The sequence below is a fragment of the Trachypithecus francoisi genome, unplaced genomic scaffold, assembly GCF_009764315.1.
Source record: "Trachypithecus francoisi isolate TF-2019V2 unplaced genomic scaffold, Tfra_2.0 Lachesis_group0, whole genome shotgun sequence".
Taxonomy (NCBI): Eukaryota; Metazoa; Chordata; class Mammalia; order Primates; family Cercopithecidae; genus Trachypithecus; species Trachypithecus francoisi.
The window spans coordinates 15091153-15116361 of NW_022681453.1; the positions used below are offsets into that span (position 1 = coordinate 15091153).

At 45.0% G+C, this 25209-nt stretch overlaps 1 protein-coding gene across 3 annotated transcripts in view; it reads right to left on the minus strand.

Moving 5' to 3' along the window:
- SCAP (SREBF chaperone) overlaps positions 1 to 25209 on the minus strand; it is a 70893-nt gene that overhangs the window by 21243 nt on the left and 24441 nt on the right. For 2 of the 3 annotated variants that reach the window (XM_033205571.1, XM_033205565.1), the window contains exons 2-3: positions 12923 to 13142; positions 3997 to 4126 (exon numbers count right to left, since the gene is read on the minus strand). In XM_033205571.1, coding sequence (XP_033061462.1) covers positions 3997 to 4126; positions 12923 to 13044 — 252 coding nt within the window. In that variant the 5' untranslated portion in view covers positions 13045 to 13142. Of the gene's footprint in view, positions 1 to 3996; positions 4127 to 12922; positions 13143 to 20165; positions 20234 to 25209 lie in introns of those variants that run through there. The other variant, XM_033205568.1, reaches the window with a different exon arrangement.

Genomic DNA, 25209 nt, shown 5'->3' on the forward strand with positions numbered 1-25209 from the left:
AAAAAAAGAAAAAGAAAAACAATTGCTCTAGCACTGACCACTGGGGAGCTCTTTCAATTTGTCCCCCTATGTCTCTTTGACATACACTATATTCATTTTAAACTTTGAAAAATATTTGTCAGCCGGGCGCGGTGGCTCAAGCCTGTAATCCCAGCACTTTGGGAGGTCGAGACGGGCGGATCATGAGGTCAGGAGATCGAGACCATCCTGGCTAACACAGTGAAACCCTGTCTCTACTAAAAAAAAAATACAAAAAACTAGCCGGGCGAGGTGGCGGGCGCCTGTAGTCCCAGCTACTCGGGCGGCTGAGGCAGGAGAATGGCGTGAACCCGGGAGGCGGAGCTTGCAGTGAGCTGAGATCCGGCCACTGTGCTCCAGCCTGGGCGACAGAGCGAGACTCCGTCTCCAAAAAAAAAAAAAAAAAAAAAAAAGAAAAAAAAGAAAAATATTGTCTTCTCTATCTGTCCCCCCACATCATTCCACACCACGCACATGCAATAAACGAGTGCTGAACTGAGCAATGAGTAGAGCAGGGAAGGAAGTTTTGGCTCCTTGGTATAGGCAGCAGAGGCCTGCAATGTGCTGTCTACTGCCCGAGTCTCCTATTTTCCCTTTTATTTTTTATGTTTTTAAATTTTTTTAGAGACAAGGTCTCACTCTGTTGCCCCAGCTAGACTGCAATGGTATGATCATGGCTCACTGCAGTCTTGAAATGCTGGGCTCAAGTGATCCTCCTACCTCAGCACTGGGATTACAGGTATGCAACACTGCACCCAGCCCCAGTGTCCCTTTAGAAACCATCCTCTCTCATTCCCAGCGAGGTGCTGACGACAACAATGAAATACCTGCCTTTAGCCATAGGGCTTGGGAAGGGGACAGGCAGGTAACCCTATTCATAGCCAATTGGCTCTCCCTTTCATCTTCCATTGGATTGAATGATGCAAAAACATAGGGCTGAATCTGCTAGGGCCACTGTTGGGAAGACCAAGAGTGAAGCTGACCCAGAGAGGACAAAGTCAAGAGATGGATTCCTTTTGAGACTCAAACTATATTGTGCTTAAGTCAGCCCTGCACCTGGCTGAGTTATATGAACCAAAAATTCCCTTTCACTTACTCTGATTTGGGTTGAATTTTCTGTTCTTCATAACTAAAACAGTCCTTACCACCCACTTCAGTATCACTGGCCTGTATCTTTATCAAGGACAGTCAATGGAGGTGAGATAACTGCCCACTGAGCTGTGTGACACCAGGTGACTGCGCTGGGCCCAAGTCTACTTCTCAATCCTGCAGGGGATGAGGGCTCCAATCAGAGAGAGAGAAAATGGACAATCCTCCTGATTCCAGAGCCCTCCTGTTACTCTGCACCAACACTTTCTGTCATCATCTCATCATTCAAAGAGCTCACAAACACAACACACCCCTTACAGCTTCATCATTATAACATCTACTCCACACCAATGGGCCAAATGAACTCTTCTCGTCAGGAAACACAAATACTCCCTTATGTGCTAAAATTGAATTAAAAGGTTAATGAAGGCTGGACACAATGGCTCATGCCTGTAATCCCAGCACTTTGGGAGGCTGACGCAGGCGGATCACCTGAGGTCATGAGTTTGAGACCAGCCTGACCAACACAGTGAAACCCCGTCCCTACTAAAAACACAAAAATTAGCCAGGTGTGGTGGCAATATGCCTGTAGTCCCAGGTACTCGGGAGGCTGAGGCGGGAGAATCGCTTTCAACCCAGGAGACAGAGGTTCCAGTGAGCTGAGATCACGCCACTGCACTCCACCCTGGGCAACAGAGTGAGACTCCATCTCAAAACAATAAAAATAAAATGGTTAATGAAGGTAAAAGGTTTAACCAAGGTCCCATAATGAGCCAGTGAGCCTATGGCCAACCAGGGCCATAAAGCCACAAAACTGGTTTCACCACAAAACTGGTTTCAGCCAGCATCAGACCACGCACTCTTTGACCTTCATAGGCAGAGCCCCATGAAGCCGGGTTTGTGCACTCCACGCTGACACCATGTATAGTTGTGCCACAGATCGATCTTACTAGATATGCCTCTATTTCAGCCAGAGTCAAGTTCATAACAAGTTACCTGACTACTACGTTAACCAAAAAGGAAATGGGAATATGCTATGACTGTCAGAGAGAAGGGGGAGGAGAGCTCTGTTCACTGAGCTTTGGTTTTCCTCAACAACAGATTCAGCAAGTCCAGCACCAACCCAGGGACCACAGAACAACACAGGAAGAAAGGGCATTTTGTCCATACCTGACAGGCAAAAGGTACAGAGATGAGCTAGTCAAGCTTCAATGAGCTCCAAATAATGAGTGTGGTGTGATGGTGAGTTAGGTCCCTTGACTGAGTCCCTCAACTGAAGATCTTTTTTCTCATATCAGTGCTTGGCCAGAGACAGTCAACTGAAAACAGTACAGTCCAGAAGGAGCAGAGGGCTGGGGTCAGGAGACCTAGAGTTCCAAACTAAATAACTGGCTGGGCGCAGTGGCTCATGCCTGTAATCCCAGCACTTTGGGAGGCTGAGGCAGGTAGACCACCTGAGGGCAGGAATTCAAGACCAGCCTGGCCAATATGGTGAAACCCCATCTCTAATAAAAATACAAAATTAGTTGGGCGTGGTGGCGCACACCTATAGTCCCAGCTATTCAGGAGGCTGAGGCAGGAGAATCACTTGAACCCAGGAGGCAGAGGTTGCAGTGAGCCGAGATCACACTACTGCACTCCAGCCTGGGCAACAGAGCAAGACTAAAATTAAAAAATTTAAACATTAAAAAAATAAATAGGCCGGGCGCGGTGGCTCAAGCCTGTAATCCCAGCACTTTGGGAGGCCGAGACGGGCGGATCACGAGGTCAGGAGATCGAGACCATCCTGGCTAACACGGTGAAACCCCGTCTCTACTAAAAAATACAAAAAACTAGCCGGGCGAGGTGGCGGGCGCCTGTAGTCCCAGCTACTTGGGAGGCTGAGGCAGGAGAATGGCGTGAACCCGGGAGGAGGAGCTTGCAGTGAGCTAAGATCCGGCCACTGCACTCCAGCCTGGGCGACAGAGCGAGACTCCGTCTCCAAAAAAAAAAATAAATAAATAAAAATAAAAATAAATAAATAAATAAATAAATAAATAACTGAGGCACTTAATCATTCTGGGCCCCAGCTTCCTTACCTGGAAAAGATATTTAAAATCTGCACTTTTTGGATTGTGAGGATAAAATAGGACCTGACAGATCTGAAAAAATAAGGTGCACGATACAAATACTAGACAGCACTAGAACTCTATGTCAGACCACTCTCAGGGACGTGCAATTGTTCTGACTGCCCAGGGACAAGAAGGAGACAGCCTGTGTGTCTGCCAAGATACTGCCACACACCCATGCAGCATGCATGAGCAACTCAGGGTATGAACCCAGACCCGGCTGGCCACAGCTAGAACAAACATAGATCTCAGTTTTACTACAATAGTTACACTTTGGCATCATTTGGTGTTTCCTTTCAAAAAAAGTTACTCAATAAATGTATAAACTAGCCAGGTGCAGTGGCTCACACCTGTAATCGTAGTACTTTGGGAGGCCGAGATGGGTGGAATCACCTGAGGTCAGGAGTTCAAGACCAGCCTGGCCAACAAGATGAAACCCCGTCTCTACTAAAATTACAAATATTAGCTGGGCATGGTGGCGGATGCCTGTAATTCCAGCTACTCGGGCGGCTGAGGCAGTAGAATTACTTGAACCCGGGAGGTGGAGATTGCAGTGAGCCAAGATCGTGCCACTGTACTCCAGCCTGGAGCAAAACTCTATCTCAAAAAAAAAAAAAAAATGTATAAACTAAGTATCTATATGGTACACTGAAAAAGCTGTTAAAGTACATGAATTCACAAATCAGAAGCTGACCAACCTCAATCTCACTGGCAGATCCCTGCCTCAGCCAATCTCCACCCAATGCTCTGTGCTGGCCTCAGGAACATGCCGAGTACCCACCCACTCAGGCTGCTCCGTAGGCTCTCCTTGTTTGTGGTCAGAGTCCACAGGCGGGGGCGAGTAATCCTTTACAGGGGTGGTGAATTCCACAGGTCCTGTTCCTGGCAAGGGGAGTTTCAGCAGTGGGTAGCTGGGATGAACAAAAAGGAGAAAAGAGTTAGACACTATGAGAGACAGTCCTCTCTCAGCAGTGACACAGGAGCCACTGGAGTTAATAACTAAATTCTGTTAGGACTGTACAAATGTGCAAAATATTAGAATCACAAAATTGCAAAGCCAAAACTCAGAAGTCATCTAGAATAGAATTTTGCAAACTTATTTTAGTCACATAAACCTTACAAAGAAGCCCAACTGGTAAAACAGACTGTTCTGTTAAATGTTTGCAGGCTGTATAAGCTAAGTATGTATAAATATGCTTAGTTATAACATTATATATAACATTCATATATATGAACATATACACACACACACACACACATAGACAGACAGGCGCCCGCCACTACACCCAGCTAATTTTTGTATTTTCAGTGGAGACGGGGTTTCATCACGTTGGCCAGGCTGGTCTTGAACTCCTGACCTCAGGTGATCCACCCACCTCGGCCTCCCAAAGTGCTGCGATTACAGGTGTGAGCAACCATGCCTGGCTAGTTTATACATTTAATGAGTAACTTTTACTGAAAGGAAACACCAACATTAACACCAACATGTTATAATATATAACACTATATATATCTTTTCAGGCTGGGCGCAGGGGGTTATGCCTGAAACCGCAGCACTTTGGGAGGCCCAGGCTGGAGTGTTGCTTGAGCCCAGAAGTTTGAGACCAGCCTGGACAACATAGTGAGACCTCATCTCTACAGAAAATAAAAAAAATTAGCCACGCATGGCAGTATGAGCCTGTGGTCCCAGCTACTTAGGAGGCTGAGGTGGGAGGACTGCTTAAGCCTAGCGGTAGAGGCTGCCGTGAGCCATGATTACACCACTGCACTCCAGCCTGGGCAACATAAGACCCCTGTCTTTAGAAGAAAAAAGCTTTCAAAGACTTAATAAAGGCAAGATGCTAAACACAAACAAAAAAAATCACCTTGCCAAATCAGACATAAGGGAACAATAAAAAACAAAAGTTGGGGTACCTTTAAAAATCCAGGATTCCAATTCAGATAGCTAAGCAACTGTTCCACTTGAAGAGACAGACCATGAAAATTATGTATAATTTACTAAGGATGTGGTTTATACTAGGATCATGAGGAAAGTAAGTTAATGGGCCCAATATATGCAAAGGAAAAGCCCTGACTTTGCATCAAAAAGTTGGCAAATAAGCCAGGAGAAGTGGCTCAAGCCTATAATCCCAACACTTTGGGAGAGGCCAAGTAGGCAGATCATTGGAGCTCGGGAGTTTGAGATCAGACTGAGTAACATAGTGAAATCCCATCTCTACCAAAAACACAAAAAATTAGCTGGGCGTGGTGATGTGCACCTGTGGTCCCAGCTACTGGCTGAGGCAGGAGGATCATTTGACCCTGGGAGGTGGAGGCTGCAGTGAGCTGAGGTCATGCCACTACACTCTAGTCTACGTAACACGGTGAGACCCCATCTCAAGTGAAAAAAAAGAAAAAAAAAAAGTTGGCAAATAGATGTACATTTTGTTTCACATCTCACTTTCTTAAAATTTAGAAATAACTTCTATATAGGACAAAGTACAGATCTTAAGTATAAAGTGCAGTAAGTTGCCGGGCGCGGTGGCTCACGCCTGTAATCCCAGCTCTCAGGGAGGCAGAGGCGGGAGGATAGCTTGAGCCCAGGAGTTCGAGACCTGCCTGGGTAATACAGTGAGACCCCGTTCTCCACAAAAAGGAAAAAAAAAAAAAAAAAAAGACAAAAAAAAAAAAAAGTGCAGTAAGTTTTTACATGTGTGTATCTGTGTAACTACCATCTAGATCAAGCTATAGAACATTTCCGGAGTCTCAGAAGGCAGCCTTGTTCCCACTCCCAGTCAACAGCACACCGCCCCAACCACCAAAGGTAACTATTAGAATCTTTATTACCATAAATTAGTTTTACCTACTTTTGAATGTCAAATAAATGAAATCATCCATTCTACTTATATAATCTTTTGTGACTGTCTGCTTTCACTCAAATTCTATCTGCTAGATTCCTCCACACTGGTGCACACAGCAGATCATTCCTTTTTGGATACATACTGTTCCACTAATGAATCAAGTATAGTGCATTTGTCTATTCCACTGGTTGAGGAACATTTGCCTGTTTCTGGTTTGAGCTATTAAGAGTAAAGTTGGGCCAGGCGCAGTGGCTCACACCTGTAATACCAGCACTTTGGGAGGCCGAGGCGGGTGGATCACCTGAGATCGGGAGTTTGAGACCAGCCTGACCAACAGGGAGAAACCCTGTCTCTACTAAAAATACAAAATTAGCCGGGCGTGGTGGCGCATGCCTGTAATCCCAGCTACTCAGGAGGCTGAGGCAGGAGAATCACTTGAACCCGGGAGGCGGAGGTTGCGGTGAGCTGAGATGGCACCATTGCACTCTAGCCTGGGCAACAAGAGCGAAACTCCATCTCAAAAAAAAAAAAAGAATACAGTTGGCCAGGCCAGGTGGCTCATGCCTATAATCCCAGCACTTTGGGAGGTCAAGGCAGAAGGATTTCTTGAGCCCAGGAGTTTGAGAACAGCCTGGGCAACACGGTGAAACCCCATCCCTACAAAAAAAAAAAAAAAATACGGCCGGGTGCAGTGGCTCACGCCTGTAATCCCAGCACTTTGGGAGGCCGAGGTGGGCGGATCACAAGGTCAGGAGATCAAGACCATCCTGGCCAACACGGTGAAACCCTGTCTCTACTAAAAATACAAAAAACTAGCCGGGTGTGGTGGCAGGCGCCTGTAGTCCCAGCCACTCGGGAGGCTGAGGCAGGAGAATGGCGTGAACCTGGGAAGTGGAGTTTGCAGTGAGCCAAGATCGCGCCACTGCACTCCAGCCTGGGCGACAGAGCAAAATTCTATCTCAGAAAAAAAAAAAAAAAAAAAAGTTAGCCAGGCATAGTAGTGCACACCTGTAGTCCCAGCTACTTGGGAGGCTTAAGTGGGAGGATCGCTTGAGCCGGGAGGCTGAGGCTGCAGTGAGCCATGACCATGCCACTGCATTCCAGCCTAAGTGACAGAGTGAGACCCTGTCTCAAAAAAAAAAAAAACATTTTGGGCTGGATAATTTTTTTAATTAAAAAAAAAGAAAGAAAAAAGAATAAAGCTATTATCCTTTATTGGGTTTTGGTGGTCCCATAAGCACTTATTTCTGTTGGGTATATTCCTAGGATGAAATGGCTGGGAATGGAGTTATATGCATGTTTAGCTTAGCAGATGACACCAAACAGTTTTCCATAGCAGTTGTACAAATTTATGTTCCCACTATCACCAGTGTAATAGGAGTTCCAGTTTCTTCAAATCCTTGTCACCTCTTGATATTGTCAGTCCAATTAATGTTAACCATTTAGAGGAAGAGACAGTGGTATCTCAGCATGGTTTTAATGTACATTTTCCTGATAAGAAACAATTTTAAAAATTATTTCATATACTTACTACTGGCCACTTCGATATAGCCTCTTTTGTGAAATGCCTCTTCAAGTCTTTTGACAATACCATGTTTTAAATAATTTAAATACATTTATTATGTTAATTACAGAAAACAATTACACAATCTCCTTACCTTCATGAAAATCAATTTTTACTTCTCTCTGGCTTTTCCATCTTTACCTACACTCAAAAACCATGTATTAAGTATGTATTATATGCTGGGCACTGGGGATATAAAAGATAACACTACGGTGCCTCCAAGATGCTCTAAGTAGGAAGAGAGAAACAACTGCAAGAGAATGTGATCAGAATTCATTTAGGGCTGCTCTGCCTATGGAGTAGCCATTCTTTATTCCTTTACTTTTCTAATAAACTTGCTTTCACTTAAAAAAAATTAATTTAGGCCAGGCATGGTGGCTCACGCCTGTAATCCCAGCACTTTGGGAGGCTGAGGTGGGTGGGTCACATGAGGTCAGGAGTTCAAGACCAGACTGGCCAACATGGTGAAACCCTGTCTTTACTAAAAATACAAAAATTGGCCAGATGCAGTGGCACACACCTGTAATCCTAGCTACTCGGGCGGCTGAGGCAGGAGAATCACTTGAACCCAGGAGGTGGAGGCTGCAGTGAGCCGAGATCGTGCCATGCCAGTGCACTCTAGCCTGGGCAACAGAGAGAGACCCTGTCTCAAAAAAAATTTAGGCTGTGGCTACAGCATTTGCATAGTAATCACAGAGTATGGTCAGTTTTTGTTCTATATTTAGACTATACACGTTTTGGAGTCTGCTTGTGCTTTCTGGCTGTGAAGGTAGAAGACTAGGAAGACAGTGAATAATAACAATGAAATATTAAATGATATTTAATATGTGCCAGGCACTATTCTAAGCACTGGACATGTACAGATATGCCTTGACTCATGATGGGGTTATGTCCTGATAACACTGTTGTAAACTGAAAATATCCTAAGTCAAAAATGCATAACTAGGCTGAGCAAGGTGGCTCATGCCTATAATCCCAGCACTTTGGGAGGCTGAAGTGGGCAGGTTACTTGATGTCAGGAGTTTGATACCAGCCTGGTCAACATGGTGAAACCCCATCTCTACAAACAATACAAAAAATAGCCAGATGTGGTGGCGCACACCTGTAATCCCAGCTACTCGGGAGGCTGAGGCAAGAGAATCACTTGAACCTGAGAGGCAGAGGTTGCAGTGAGCCGAAATTGCGCCAGCCTGGGCAACAGAGTGAGACCCCGTATCGAAACAAAAACAACACAATGTGATTCCAATTTCCTCTCCAAATTAAAATCCACCTTCTCTCACCATGAGCAGCAGCTTGTTGAATCAAAAGACTCTGACCTGCACGTAGGGCGGTCCAACTAACATGGCATCTGGGTGCTCTTCTTTTTTTTTTTTGAGATGGAGTCTCGCTCTGTTGCCCAGGCTGGAGTGCAGTGCCCAGATCTCGGCTCACTGCAAGCTCCACCTCCCGGGTTCGCACCATTCTCCTGCCTCAGTCTCCTGAGTAACTGGGACTACAGGCACACGCCACCATGCCTGGCTAATTTTTGTATTTTTAGTAGAGACGGGGTTTCACTGTGGTCTCAATCTCCTGACCTCGTGATCCACCCACCTCGGCCTCCCAAAGTGCTAGGATTACAGGCGTGAGCCACCGCGCCCGGCCCTGGGTGCTCTTCTTTACCCCATGGTGCACCTACCGCTTACCAGGGCAGGTCCAGAGTAACAGCACCCTCTGTCTTGCTGGGCTGCTGCTGAGACATATCTTGGGCCCAGTGGTCTAACCTCCAAGAGTTACAAACAGACACCTCTTGCCATAACGCCTATTTGCTACACATTTCATCAGATTTTCCCAGAGGAAAGAACAGTCACTGCACCCAGGGGCCAGGCAGGAAGAACAGCTAACTCTAGCTCACCTGCAAGGCTCAGCACCGGGTTCATTTGAAATAGTATCCTTGGTTCTCAGTCACTGAAACCTGCAGCCTCAACGGCAGCTCAGAGAAGAAAGTCACACATCCTCAGTGCTGTTTGGGGTGAGCCTGACTCCTCATATACAGATGCCCTCTCTTCCAAGAAGAATCCAAGAATCACTTCCTGGATTCTTCTGCCTGATGGAGACCGACACATTCCCAAGCTGTCATTGACCACCACCCCCTCTAGTGCTGCTCTATACTTTCCCTGGGGTGACTCAGTGGTGGTGAGCCAGTGGTGTGCAAGAAGTATTTCTGCAGCTCAGGTGGCTGTTAGATCTGAATAGGGAAACTAAGTGCAGCAGTCCTTTGGGTTTGGCTGTACAAGCCTTTCATCCCAGGAACAATAAAAGGTTAAGCAATTAAATGGAAACCGAATGTCGAGCAAAACTACTAGAAGCAGTCTATATCCATACTTTATTTTCTGTAGGCAATCCCAGGCTCTGAAGAAGGGGGCACTGCTCTGCTGCTCTGGACACAAAAGCTTCTGTGGTTGAAGACAATGGTGAGGCTTGTGTCCCTGGGTCCGTGATCTCTGGTTTTCTGGCCAAGTCCCAGAATCTGTGGATTCTCTTATACAACCTTTTATTAGTCTTTGGAGGTTGAGAGACTTCACCCAGCCTTGGAAAAATGTTCCCAAGTCAATAAGGTTTTAAGAAAAAAGGTAAGAAAAACTTTAAGATCACATGACAAGATACTGGTTTGGGAAAATAAGTACACAGCACTAAGAATGAGACAGTACAAGACTGGGTGTGGTGGCTCACACTTGTAATCCCAACACTTTGGGAAGCCGAGGAGAGTGGATCACTGGAGCTCAGGAGTTTGAGACCAGCCTGAGCAACACGGCAAAACCCCAGCTCCACTAAAAATACAAAAAATTAGTGGTGCACGCCTATAGTCCCAGCTACTCAGAGGGCTGAGTTAGGAGAATCACTTGAGCTCATGAAGTTGAGATTGCAATTAGCAATGACTGCACCACTGCACTCCAGCCTGAGCAACGGAAGTGAGACCCTGTCTCAAAGAAGAAAAAAAGAAAAAGAATGGGATAATACAGAAGGGTCTTTCCTCCTTTTTTTTTTTTTTTTTTTTGATATAGAGTCTCACTCTTTTGCCAGGCTAGAGTGCAGTGGAGCGATCTCAGCTCACTGCAATCTCCGCCTCCCGGGTTCAAGCGATTCTCCTGCCTACGCCTCCCAAGTGGCGGGGATTATAGGTGTGTGCCACCACACACAGCTAATTTTTGTATTTTTAGTAGAGACGGGGTTCACCATGTTGGCCAGGATGGTCTCGATCTCCTGACCTCGTGATCCACCCACTTTAGCCTCCCAAAGTGCTGGGATTACAGCCGTGAGCCACCAAGCCCAGCCAGGTCTTTCCTCTTAAAAGAAAAACAGGGTGACTACAAAAGAGGAAACCATAGTACCATCAGAGAGTGAAACCAAAGGAGGGCAACATAATGAGACCCCATCTCTACAAAAAATGAAAAACAGTCAAGTGTGATGGCGCACGCCTGTGGTCGTGGCTTCTTAGGAGTCTGAGGTGGGAGGATCGCTTGAGCCTAGGAGGTTGAGGCTGAGGTGAGCTGTGACTGTGCTACTACATTCCAGCCTGGGTGACAGAGTGAGACCATGTCTCAAAACAATTTTTTTAAGAAGAAAAGAGAAAGAGGTCAATTAACTTAAAGAAAAAAAAAAAACCCAAGAGCTGAGTTCTCAGAGCACTCCAAATTCATCACTTACGGGACACAGCTATAAGCATTTTATCTTGTACAACACAATTTAGCAGTTTAAACACCAATACAAACATACTGAGCCAGAGTGAGACCAGGTGACAGTAACACAGGTGCAAGCACCAGAGTCCCTATGGCTTGGATTTGAATTTGAACCCCAGTTTCCCTAAGTATTAGTCATGTGGACCAGGCAAATCTCTAAGTCCCTATCCCCCTTTGTTAAATGGAAACATAACTGGACCACTTCCTAATGTTATACCTGAAGCACCAACACAGCACCCAGCAAGAAACTCTCTGTGATGTTCATCTTTCTTTCTTTTTTTTTTGTACAGACAGGGTGGGTCTTACTATATTGCCCAGGATGGTCCTGAACTCCTGGCCTCAAGTGATTCTCTTGCCTCAGACTCCCAGTGTTGGAATTACAAGCATTGAGCACTGCACCTGGCCAATGTTTATCTTTCTTACTGATAATCAGGGAAGAGCTTGAGATCATTAGCAACTGAAGTGAACAGAGAGTTCCCTCTTGACTTCTCATCCTCCCTTCAGCATAGCACTGAAAACATCTATAAATGTTAGAAAGACAATGAATCTGAAAAACAGAATTCTTTCCAGAGAAAATAGTAAGATGGGCTCTTTTCACAACTGTCAGCGTTTCAGAGCTAAAAGGGTCATCAGATATCATCTTATATCAACCTCCTCCTTTACAACGTCATTGTCAGCCATAGCCTTCAGGCTTCTATGAGGCCTTGAGAAAGACAGACAGGAACAAGGGCAGCTACAGCTCTCACATCCTGTCCTTGGCAAGTGCAGCTGGCCACAAGAATCAACAAGAGGTCTGAAGCAAGCTCCATGTGAACACAAAAAAATGACTAGAGAGCAAAGAAGCAAGTCTCTGAGGTTAGCCTGCCACAGGCTGTCCAAGGTACTATTCTAATGGACTTTGCCTTGCAACACACAAAGAAGGCTCCTGCACTTAACCTGGTACTAAAAGGAAACCACTACTAATGAGAAAGAAAACTGAAATATCATATCTTTCAATTATCTGTGTCTTAGAAGTATCTAAACATTATTTTGAGATAGAGTACCAGTGATGTGAATAAATCTGGTGAATCAGTAGGTCAGGGCCAGCCGGAACTATTTTATTACATTAGCTAACCATGCCAGGACTAGAGTTCTCCACTCATACAGTTAGAAGGAGCCCAAGCTCCCACTGTGTAAAAAGCATACAGAGAGGCCGGGCGCGGTGGCTCAAGCCTGTAATCCCAGCACTTTGGGAGGCCGAGATGGGCAGATCACAAGGTCAGGAGATCGAGACCATCCTGGCTAACACGGTGAAACCCCGTCTCTATTAAAAACTACAAAAAACTAGCCGGGCGAGGTGGCGGGCACCTGTAGTCCCAGCTACTCGGGAGGCTGAGGCAGGAGAATGGCGTAAACCCGGGAGGCGGAGCTTGCAGTGAGCTGAGATCCGGCCACTGCACTCCAGCCTGGGCGACAGAGCGAGACTCCGTCTCAAAAAAAAAGAAAAAAAAAGCATACAGAGGCCAAGAGCTCCATAGTGGTTAGGGTTAGAAAACCTACTGTCCTAAGACACTGGCCCACCATATCCAAGGCAACCCAAAAACATACCAGCAGGCTAAGATGCAGAACCCCGTGAAGAGGATGATGGGGATGGGATACGATGCACAGAGGAGCCCATGGTTGTAGAAGGCCCGAGATATCTTCTCACGCAGCCTTTCAGTCAGGGTCATCCTCAGCCGAAGTCACCTTGCTGCCATCCCGGAAAGTGACCATGGATCACCCTGGCACACACTTGACAGCACTGACAAAGAACAACATGTGCAGGTACCTGGTCAGAAGGGAGAAAAGCCAGTTAACAAAGAGTACTTGGCTCTGCACACTAGGGCTGCTGGAGGGAGGCGATAGTTATGAGGCTGGGGAATGGTTTCAGAATGCCTATATGTAAGGTCTAGTGACATCAATCCCAAAATACACACACACACACACACACACCACACACACACACACACACACACACACACACACTCTCTCTCTCTCCCCCCCGCCCCCCCCCCCGGACCCAACTCCCTCCGTCCTATATTAGGCAATGCTAAAAGGCCACCCCGCAAAGGGCATTTTTCTCATGTGTGGCACAGGAAACCATGACTGTAACAGGCGTCACCTTCAGCTGCTCTCTGTCAAACAGGCATTCTTCCCCACCCTTTTCTATGCACAAACCCCACTGAGAGAAGTCCTTGGGAAAAACCTTTGGGGATGGCCTCCCCAAAACACACTGTTGTACAAATAGTGATTCACTCATGAAGAATGTCCAGTGAGGTCAGCCCTCAATATAAAAACACCAAAAAGCTTAGGTCTCTGACATAACGGTCACCAAGCAAAATTCCCTCTGGTAGAACTCTCTGCTCTTGGTCCTACAGTCATTTCTGGGAGCATAAAGGTAGAGAGCACCTCCTGTTCCTGCCTGCCCAGTAGCTGTCCCCTTCTACGAGTAACAGCAGCCTGGTGTGGCTCAGGGGAACCACCTCACTCCACAGGATTTAGCCTGGATTAACTATGAGTCAAGGTGCCCCGTACTGACCCAAGCTACACCAATTGGGCCTCGCTCCCTGGACTTTGACTTCTGAACACAAAGAAACAGGAACTTGGATATTCATGATGTTTATTCATCCCACAGAGGTTCCTGCTCCCAAGATCCCCAGGCTGTTCTGGCTCCCATCCTTTCTGAGGACTGGCTCATCAACTTTTCTTTCCATTTTGTAAGCTATTCTACATCCTTCCAATAAATTATCTTTTTGCTTGTGTTAGCCAAAGTTAATTTCTGGTGATTTCAAACAAATAACATTAAACCAATTAAATCAGAATAGAAAACTCCAGGAGGCCCAGGGATCTAGCATTATCTTCCCTACTGAGTCCTCCAATGGAATCCAAGTTTAAACCTAATTCTCTTGTTCCATGTTGCTGTTTTCTTCCATCTGTGCTACAGGGAACCTGCCCAGACACGTGTCTTGGCTTGATTATACTCACTGATGAAAACCCAGACTCAAAGATGACTCCTCATAACTGTCAAGATCAGAAACAAGAAGTAAAAGGAGTCATACCACAGCCAACTCAAAAGCCAAAAGGAATGCCTATTGCTCGTTCTAGCTTTCCGAAAGCAGAAGCCTTAAGTGCACATGCAAGTTTCCAGTTCAGGAACCTTCTATTTTTTTGACATGGAGTCTCACTTTATCGACCAGGCTGGAGTGCAGTGGTACCATCTTGGCTCTCTGCAAACTCTGCCTCCCAGGTTCAAGTGATTCTCCCACCTAGTCTTCCAAGTAGCTGGGATTATAGGTGTGTGTCATTACGCCCTGCAAATTTTTGTATTTTTTTGTAGAGACAGGTTCTCATGTTTTCCAGGCTGGTCTCAAACTCCTGGGCTCAAATGATCCAGCTGCCTCAGCCTCTCAAAGTGCTGGGATTATAGGTATGAACCACCATGCCCAGCCAATACTTCATTACTTTTTTTTTTTTTGAGATGGGGTTGTCGAGGCTGGAGTGCAGTGGCACAATCTTGGCTCACTGAAATCTCTATCTCCTGGGTTTAAGCTATTCTCCTGACTCAGACTCCTGAGCAGCTGGGACTACAGGCACCTGCCACCACACCTGGCTAATTTTTGTATTTTTGGTAGAGACCAGGCTCACCATGTTGGCCAGGCTGGTCTCAAACTCCTGACCTCAAGTGATCCGCCAGCCTCGACCTCCCAAAGTGCCAGGATGATAGGTGTGAGGCACTGAGTCCAGCCTCATTACTTTTATGGCTGAGTATTTCATCAAATGAGTATGCCACATTTTGTTTATCCATTCATCAGTCGATAAACATTTGGGCAGTTTCTATGTTTTGCCTATTGTGAATAGTGCTGTGATGAACATTCTAACATTCCTGTATTTGTCTGAACATCTGTTTTCTTTTCTTTTTTTTTTTTTGAGATAAAGTTTCGCTCTTTTTTTTTTTTTTTTTTTTTTTTTGAGACGGAGTCTTGCTCTGCCACCCAGGCTGGAGTGCAGTGGCCGGCTCTCAGCTCACTGCAAGCTCCGCCTCCCGGGTTCACGCCATTCTCCTGTCTCAGCCTCCCGAGTAGCTGGGACTACAGGCGCCCGCCTCGTCGCCCGGCTAGTTTTTTGTATTTTTTAGTAGAGACGGGGTTTCACCGTATTAGCCAGGATAGTCTCGATCTCCTGACCTCATGATCCGCCCGTCTCGGCCTCCCAAAGTGCTGGGATTACAGGCTTGAGCCACCGCGCCCGGCCAGAGATAAAGTTTCGCTCTTGTTGCCCAGGCTGGAGTGCGGTGGCGCGATCTCAGCTCAATGCAACCACCACCTCCCAGGTTCAAGCGATTCTCTTGCCTCAGTTTCCTAAGTAGCTGAGATTACAGGTGCCCGCCACTACGCCCATCTAATTTTTTGTATTTTTAGTAGAAATGGGATTGCATCATGTCAGCCAGGCTGCTCTCAAACTCCTGACCAGGTGATCCACATGCCTCGGCCTCCCAAATTGCTGGGATTACAGGCACGAGCCACCACACCGGGTCAAATTATTCTTGTTTACTTGGTCTCGAACTCGAACTTTTTTTTTTGAAACAGAATCTGGCTCTGTTGGCCAGGCTGGAGTGCAGTAGCGCGATCTCTGCTCACTGTAGCCTCTGCCTTCCAGTGGTTCAAACGATTCATGCCTCAGCCTCCCTTGTAGCTGGGAGCACAGGTGCGAACCACCACACTAGGCTAATTTTTGTATTTTTAGTAGAGATGGGGTTTCACCATGTTGGCCAGGCTGGTCTAGAACTCCTGACCTTAGATGATTTGCCAGCCTGGCCTCCCAAAGTGCTGGGATTACAGGCATGAGCCAGCGGACCCTGTCTCAATTTTTTTTTTTTTTTTTTGAGACAGAGTCTCGCTCTGCCGCCAGGTTGGAGTGCAGTGGTGCGATCTCGGCTTACTGCAAACCTCCGTTTCCTGCGTTCAAGCAATTCACCTGTCTCAGCCTCCTGAGTAGCTGGGATTACAGATGTGTGCCACAACGCCCAGCTAATTTTTGCATTCTTAGTAGAGACGGGGTTTCACCATCTTGACCAGGATGGTTTCAATCTCTTGACCTCGTGATCTGACCACCTCAGGCTCCCAAAGTGCTGGAGTTACAGGCATGAACCACTGCACCTGGCCAACCTTTTTGTTTTGTTTTGTTTTGTCTGAGATGGAGTCTCGCTCTGTCTCCCAGGCTGGAGTGCAGTGGCACAGTCTCTTACTGTAACCTCCACCTCCCGGGTTCAAGCGATTCTCCTGCCTTAGCCTCCCAAGTAGCTGGGACTACAGGCACCCACCACCACACCTGGCTAATTTTTTATTTTTAGTAGAGACGGGGTTTCACTATATTGAACTACTGACCTCATGATCTGCCCTCCTTGGCCTCCCAAAGTGCTGGTATTACAGGCATGAGCCACCGTGCCCAGCCACCCTCAATTCCTATTTTTACTTTTTTGTTGTTGTTGTTCAGTTGGGGTTTTTTGTATTTTTTTTCTTTTTGTTTTCTTTTGAGTATATTCATTCTTAGGAGTGGAAATGCTTAGTCATAAGGTAATTTTCCCCAAAATCTTCTTCTAAAAATTTGTAGTTTCACATTTGTTTAAGTCTGTAATCCAGCTGGATGCAGTGACTCATGCCTGTAATCCCAACACTTTGGGAAGCTGAGGTGGGAAATCACTTGAAACCAGGAATTTGAGACCAGCCTGGACACTGTGAGACCTTGTCTTTACAAAAAAAAAAAAAAAATTAATAATTAGCAGGGCAGGGTGGCACACGCCTGTAGTCCTAGCTACCTAGGAGGCTGAAGTAGGAAGATCACTTTAGACCAAGAGTTTGAGGCTGCAATGAGCTATGGCCACACCACTGTACTCTAGCCTGGGCTACAGAGCAAGATTGTCTCAAAAAATAAAAATAAAAATCTGTGATCCATTTGAGTTAATTTTTAGATGAGGTGTGAGATATAAATTCCTTTCGTTTCCCTTTGGTCTAAAGATAGCCAATTGTTCCAGCACCATTTGGTGAAAAGACTATCCTTCCTCCATTGAATTGCTTGGCATCTTTGTCAAAAAGCAGTTGTCTGGGCCAGGAACAGTGGCTCACGCCTGTAATCCCAGCACTTTGGGAGACAAAGGTGGGTGGATCGCTTGAGGCCAGGAGTTTGAGACCTGGCTAACATAGTGAAACCCCTTCTCTACTAAAAACAGAAAAAAATTAGCTGGGTGTGATGGCACACACTTGTAATCCCAGCTACTTGGTAGGCTGAAAACCGCTTGAACCCAGAAAGCAGAGGTTGAACAAGCCAAGATCACGCCACTGCACTCCAGCCTAGGTGACAGACTGACTCCATCTCAAAAAAAGAGAAAAAGGCCTGGTGCAGTGGCTCACGCCCATATTCCCAGAACTTTGTGAGGCCGAGGCGGCCAGATCACAAGGTCAGAAGTTCAAGACCAGCCTAGCCAACATGGTGAAATCTCTTCTCTACTAAAAATACAAAAATTAGCCGGATGTGATGGTGAGGGCTTGTAATCCCAGCTACTTGGGAGGCTGAGGCAGGACAATTGCTTGAACCTGGGAGGCGGAGGCCACAGTGAGCCAAAGATTGCACCATTGCACTCCAGCCTGGGCAATGGAGCGTGACTGACTCAAAAAAAAAAAAAAAAAAATAGAAAAAGAAAAAAGAAAAAAGAAAAAAAAAAAAGAAAAAAAGGCCAGGTGCAGCAGCTCATGCCTGTAATCCCACACTTTCGGAGGCCAGGGCGGGCAGATCTCTTGAGGTCAGGCGTTCGAGACCAGCCTGGCCAACATAGTGAAACCCTGTCTCTACGAAAAATACAAAATAGCCGGGCATGGTGGCGTACGCCTGTAATCCCAGCTACTCCGGAGGCTGATGCAGGAGAATCGTTTGAACCCAGGAGGCGGAGGTTGCTGTGAGCTGAGATCGCGCCACTGCACTCCAGCCTGGGCAACAGAGGGAGATTCCGTCTCAAAAAAAAAACAAAAAAAAAAAAACTTGATAGAATTTTGATAGAAACTGCATTAAACCTGTTCATCAAATTTGCAAATAACTGGCATGCTGAGTCTTCCAATCCATGAACATGGTATATTTCTCCATTTATTTAGATCTTTGACTTCTTTCATCAGCATTGTGTAGTTTTCAGCATACATGACTGTACATGTTTTGTCAGACTTATACCTATTATTTCACTTTTTTTAGCAACTATGTTTTCAATTTTGGTTTTCACATGTTCATTGCTAGTACACTGATTTTTTTATGTTAATCTTTTATCCTGCAACTGTCCTGAAATCACTTATTAAGTGCCAGAGTCTTTGTGTGTGTGTGTAGAATCTTTGGGAATTTCTACAAAGACTTATCATGTTATCTGTGAAAAGAAACATTTATTTCTTCCTTTCCATAATTTCTTCAAATATTTTTTCTGCACCACTCTTTCTCCTCTCTTTTTGAGACTTCAAAAACATAAAAGATAAACCTTCTGTTATTGTCCCATGAGTCCCTGAAGCTCTGTTTTCTTGTTTTTTTCATTTTATTTCAATCTGTTGGTCAGACTGGATAATTTCTATTATTCTACCTTCATGTTCACTGACTCTTCTGTCTTCTTCATTCTGCTATTGAGCCCACCCAATTAATTTTTCACTTAGATTGTCATATTTTGCGGTAAATAAATTTCTAATTTTCTGCTCATTTCAAGAGTATTCACCCTTACTTGCTATAGCAAGGTTTTAATTAACATTTTAATTATACTTTGGCTTTTAATTTTTTGGATCTGTGTCATGTTGCAGTTGCCATCAGTTGGCTGTCTTTTCCCCTCATGATTTTCCTCATTCTTCATAGCTGAAGTAATTCTGAATTACTGGACATTTTGAATATTATGCTATGTGACTCTAGCTCTTGTTTAAGTCCCACGAAAAATTCTGAATTTGTCTTTGCAGCAATCAACCTAATTAGGTCCAGTCCACAAGTTCCTACCCACCTTCTGTGGGCTGTGGTACCAATATGAGATCAGTTTTCAAAGCCTCTGAAGTATTATTTTGGTTTTTCCCAAGCATACCGCCCAGGGGACAGTGCGCAACTACTTGAGCAGTAATCTACTCCACAGTTTGGTCTTCAAAGCCTTTGGTATGCTATTTAGGGTCAGATGCACATATGTTAATTCTGAAGAACATCCCAGGAGTTCATATGCAACTTTATGAGTTTAATTTGTTGAGCTCCTTCCTCTACACAATCTTTCTAATACTTTCCAGATCTCAAGGGCCCCTTTCCTGGTCTTCTAGCTAAAAGTCAGGGGTTTAATTTCCCTGACCTGCTGAGTACCTCCCACAACTGTGACTACCTCCAAGGAAAAGCAATGAGAGAAAGGAAAGAACAAAATGAAAGATTCCCTCCATGCTCCTGGGACCACAGTCCCTATTAAATAGAAGACTTCCTCTCCTATTCATCTGCCAATGTCACTGCTGTCTCCACCACTACAGAATTACATGGAGGGCCAGAGCAAGAGAAAAGGAGAAAAGACAAAGCAAACAACACACAAGACTTCTTCCTCCATCCCCATGCCTGACCCACGATGATCCCCTTTCCTGCTCCTCAAACTAGAAAGAGGCTTCTGTTAGACCTCTTTTTGTGCACATCCAGCACACATTTCCAGGTTTGGGGCTGACTTTAAGTCCAGGCTGGAAAATATTATATGGAGGAAAAAAAATATGGGAAACTCACTATCATTTCACAGGTATTTGGAGTTCTGCTTTCCTTCTCCAATTTGCATGCTAACATTTACCTTTCTGGGGTTACTCCACTGATCCATGCATTCTGTCCGGGGATTTCAGTTGCTCTCTGTCAGACATAAAGGGTGGAGTTATGTTTACTCCATCTTTATCATAATCAGAACTCTTAAACTTTTTTGTAATGTGAAAATCTTCATACATTTCAGGATTCTTTGCCTTTAAAGAAACTTTTTTTTTTTTTTTGAGATGGAGTCTTGCTCTGTCACCCAAGCTGGAGTGCAGTGGTGTGATCTTGGCTCACCGCAACCTCCGCCTCCTGGGTTCAAGCAATTCTTGTGCCTCAGCCTCCCAAGTAGCTGGAGTTACAGGCGTGTGCCACCCCACCCAGCTAATTTTTATATTTTTGGTAGAAAGGGGGTTTCACTATGTTGGCCAGGCTGGTCTCAAACTCCTGACCTCAATCCATCTGCCTGCCTCAGCCTCCCAAAGTGCTGGGATTACAGGTGTGAGCCACCGCTCCTGGCCCTAAGGAAACTTTTCACACTATGCCTACTGGCATTTTTCTGTCAATCACATCATTTCATTGTGAGAAGCATGTAATGCAAGTTTTCTACAAAAAGCACACATTACTTTTACAATTTGAAAAAATAAAAATTATACACAAAAAGTGCACAAAAGGAGAATAGAGGGAAACATCAGTAGTGGTTGCTTGTCTTTGTGTAATGTGATTACATGCAGGGTTTTTTTTTTTTCCTTGAGATAGAGTCTCACTCTGTCACCCAGGCTGGAGTGTAGTGGCAGGATTACAGCTCACTGCAGCCTCAATCTCCCAGGCTCAGGTGATCCTCCCACCTCAGCCTGCTTATTAGCTGAAACTATAGGCGCGTACCACCATGAGAGATAATTTTTTGTATTTTTAGTAGAGACAGGGTTTTGCTATGTTGCCCAGGCTGGTCTCAAACTCCTGGGCTCAAGCAATCCTCCCGCCTCAATCTCCCAAACTGATTATAGGTGTGAACCACCACAACCAGCCGATAAATTTTTTTAACTCAAATCTCAATACCTTTACATTGTTCACTATAAGCATTCATTTATTTATTTTCCTTTTTTTAGAGATGGGGTCTCACTCTGTCAACCAGGCTGGGGTACATGGGTACCATCATGTCTTACTGCAGCCTTGAATTCCTGGACGCAGTCCTCCCAGCTCAGCCTCCCGTGTAGCTAGGATTACAGGTATGTGCCACCATGGCCAGCTAATTTAAAAAAAAAAAAATTGTTGGGGGGAGACGGGGTCTCAATATGTTGCCCAGGCTGGTCTTGAACTCCTGGTTTCAAGCAATCCTCCTGCCTCGGCCTCCAAAAGTGTTGGGATTACAGACGTGAGCCAACGTGCAAGCCTATTTAAAATAAACTTTTAAAGTTTAGTATAACATATCACAGAAAAGCATACAAATTATAAGCACACGGCTCCATGAATTACCACCAAGTAAACAAAACCATGTAACCTAAACATCACTCCATCAAGAAACAGAACATTACCCCAAAGGGTCCCCCTTATGAGCCCCAGTGCTATTTTTCAATTATAAAAGTAAAAATATACACGTTATATTCAAATATTCAAATACTACTGGAATGACTTTTTTTTTTTTTTTTGAGACAGAGTCTCACTCTGTCACCCAGGCTGGAGTACAGTGGCACGATCATGGCTCACTGCAGCCTCCACCTCCCAGGCTCAATCAATTCTCCCACTTCAGCCTCCCAAGTAGCTAGGACTACAGGCGTACACCACCACACCCAGCAAAATGTTTGTTATTTTTTGTAGAGATGGGGTTTCACCATGTTGCCCAGGCTGGTCTTGAACTCCTAGACTCCAGCCATCCTCCCGCCTCGGCCTCCCAAAGAGCAGGGATTACAGGCTGAGCCACCCACCATGCCTGGCCCTCACAGACCCCTTCTTATCCCTTTCCAATTCACCTTATCTCAGAGGTCAGAGTGGACACAGACTCTACCAATGCCCTGAGCTGGATCCCTTCTGCACTTAGAACCAAGTCCAAATGCCTCTCCCTAGCTCCCAGGGCTCTGCACAACCCACCCCGGTCCTCCCCAACTTCACCTCATGTCACCTCTCCATTCTGCTCGCTTCCAATGCCTTATGTGTGCCAACCTCATTCCCATCTCAGGGGCCTGGCACATACTGTTCCGTCCTCTATTCCCTCTTCTCTTTATAGGCTGGTTCTTTCTCCTTCTTCAAGTCTCAGCTGAAATATCCCTTCTACAAAAAGACCTCCCTTGACCATATGTCTTCCAGTAGTTCTCTTTATTGTTCCTTACAGAGCCTATTTCTTCTTTTTCAGTGCATTTAAAACTCTGTAACTGTACAAATGACTCATTCCCTAGTTTACTATCTGTCCTCTGTCGAGACTATAAATAAACTACCTGTCTGTTCTTCAGGGTCTTTATTAGTACTTGGCATGTTAAATTTTTATTAAATGCACCTATACTCCCAGCTACTCAGGAGACTGAGGTGGGACAATCCCTTGAGCCCAGGAGTTCTATGCCAGCCTGGGCAACATAGACCCTGTCTCTGAAAACAAACCACTTGTTGAATAAGTGATGAGCAAACCAACCAACCCAACCAGGATCAGATACTATCAGGACAGTGCTCAGTACATATCTTCTCAATTTCTAACTGTGATACAAAGCACCTCAGGCATTCTGGAAGAAAGAGAGACAGCTAATAATCCCATCTCTCTGAATGAAATAATAAACAAGGAACACTTCATCCATCCTGTTCTTCACAAATGTCCCAATCTAAATCCTTGTTACAAATGCAAATTATTGGGCCTATCCCAGACTTGGTGTATCAGAAAATCTGGGGGTGAGGCCCAGAAATCTGTATTTAACACACGCTCCAGTTGACACTGACATGCTCAAGTTTGAGAAACACTGCCCTACCAAACCCTGGAGCCCAAGAGTTGCCTAAGTCAACTCCATAGTGCCCACATCTGGAACGTACGTCTAAACTGGACTAGCAGGGCAGGCATCGTGGCTAACTAAAGTCTGTAATCCCAGCAGTTTGGAAGGCTGAGGCAGGAAGATTGCTTGAGGCCAGGAAAGTTCAAGACCAGCCTGGGCAACATACAGAGAACCTGTCTCTACAAAAAAAGTTTTAAAATTAGCCAAGTGTGGTGGCTCATGACTGTAGTCCTGGCTACTTGGGAGGCTGAGTGGGAAGGACTGCTCGAGCCCAGGAGGTCAAGGCTACAGTAAGCTGTGATTCCACCACTGCACTCTAGCCTGGGCAAAAGAGCAAGACCTATCTTAAAAAATAAAAAATAAAAAAAATGAACTGGACTAGTGGCAGATATCCAAAATCACCAGCCTGAAAAATTCTAATAATCTCCTACCTGATTTTGCTGCCTACATTTGCACTTCACTTCTGGTTTCTCTTCCCACATGGTCGGTGTGGACAGCTTCCTAAAATAAAGACCTGCTTATGGCCAGGTGCGGTAGCTCGCACCTGTAATCCCAGCACTTTGGGAGGCTAAGATGGGAGGACTGCTTGAGCCCAGAAGTTCGAGACCAGCCTGGGCAACATAGTGAGACCCCATCTCTTTAAAAACAATATTTTAATGGAAAAAAAAAAAAAAAGACCTGCTTAGGTCACCCCTTGCACAAAAGTCTTGAATGGCTCTCCAGTGCCCGCACATTTGAGGCCATACTTCTTTGCTTATTATACAGGCACACTCAAAATATACTGAAACCTCTTTCCAGCTTTATTCTCTTGCCAAATAAAAATAACTAGTATTTACAAACCATGTGTCAGCCTCTGGCCTAAGACTTTTGCCTACATTATCTCCTGAATCCTTATAACAACCCTTAAACTAATAACTACTTTTACTATTTCAATTCCACAGATGAAGAATCTGAAACCCAGAGGTGTAACCTGCCCCCACGTTACCCATCTAGAAGGCCCCCATGAATATCACAGTCATGTTGGGTTGCCGGCATTCTTCTCTCAAATAACCTGCATTCCCACTTAAGGCTCTCTCTTTACTGAATGCCCTTCTCCCATCTTCCGACTCTAATTCCCGCTTCTAATTTTCTCTACTCAGCCTTCAGGCACTAGATAAAATGCCATTTCCTCCATAAGCCTTCTCTAAACATCATCCTATTCATTTTGTGCCAGAAACACGTTAAGTACTAATGTTAAAACAATGTTACGTTCAACATGTTAACAGAGATCATCTCTGTCAATGCTGAAGACATCTGACAAAATTCAACCCTCATCCTTTTAAAATAAAAAGACAAATGCTTAGTAGATATGTGTATGTTGATTTACATACGTACATAAATACATACATATAGGCCAGGCACAGTGGCTCACACCTGTAATCCCAGCACTTTGGGAGGCCGAGGCAATTGAATTGTTTGAGGTCAGGAGTTCAAAGACCAGCCTGGCCAACATGGTGAAACCCCGTCTCCACTAAAAAACACAAAAATTAGTCAGGCATAGTGGCGGGCACCTGTAATCCCAACTAATTGGGTGGCTGAGGCAGGAGAATCACTTGAACCCAGAAGGCAGAGGTTACAGTGAGCCAAGATTGTGCCACTGAACTCCAGCCCGGATGACAGAGTGAGACTCTGTCTAGAAAAATAATAATAAAAATATATACATACACATACATATAAAATAAAATACAGACTTCAACTAAATATTTACATCTTTCTCAATCTCAAAGCTAAAATCAAGCCCAATAGGAATACACTAGAAGTGTTCTCACTAACGTCAGGGGCCATACAGGCTATGCATTTAAACACCCTTATTTATTACTATTGTGGAGCTACTAGTTATCACAATTAGGCAAGAGAAAGAAAACACAGGTATATAACTGGAAAGGAAAAAGTTAAATTTTCATTTTTGCAAATGATATTATATATAAAATCCAAGATAATCAACTGAAAACCTTTTACAGTTGCTAAAAGAATCACCATAAGATAGTGAAAACTAATATACATCAATGCCTTCACCTACATCACCAACAAGCAGGCAGAAAATAAAATAATGATAATATTGATTATAACGATTCAGTAACA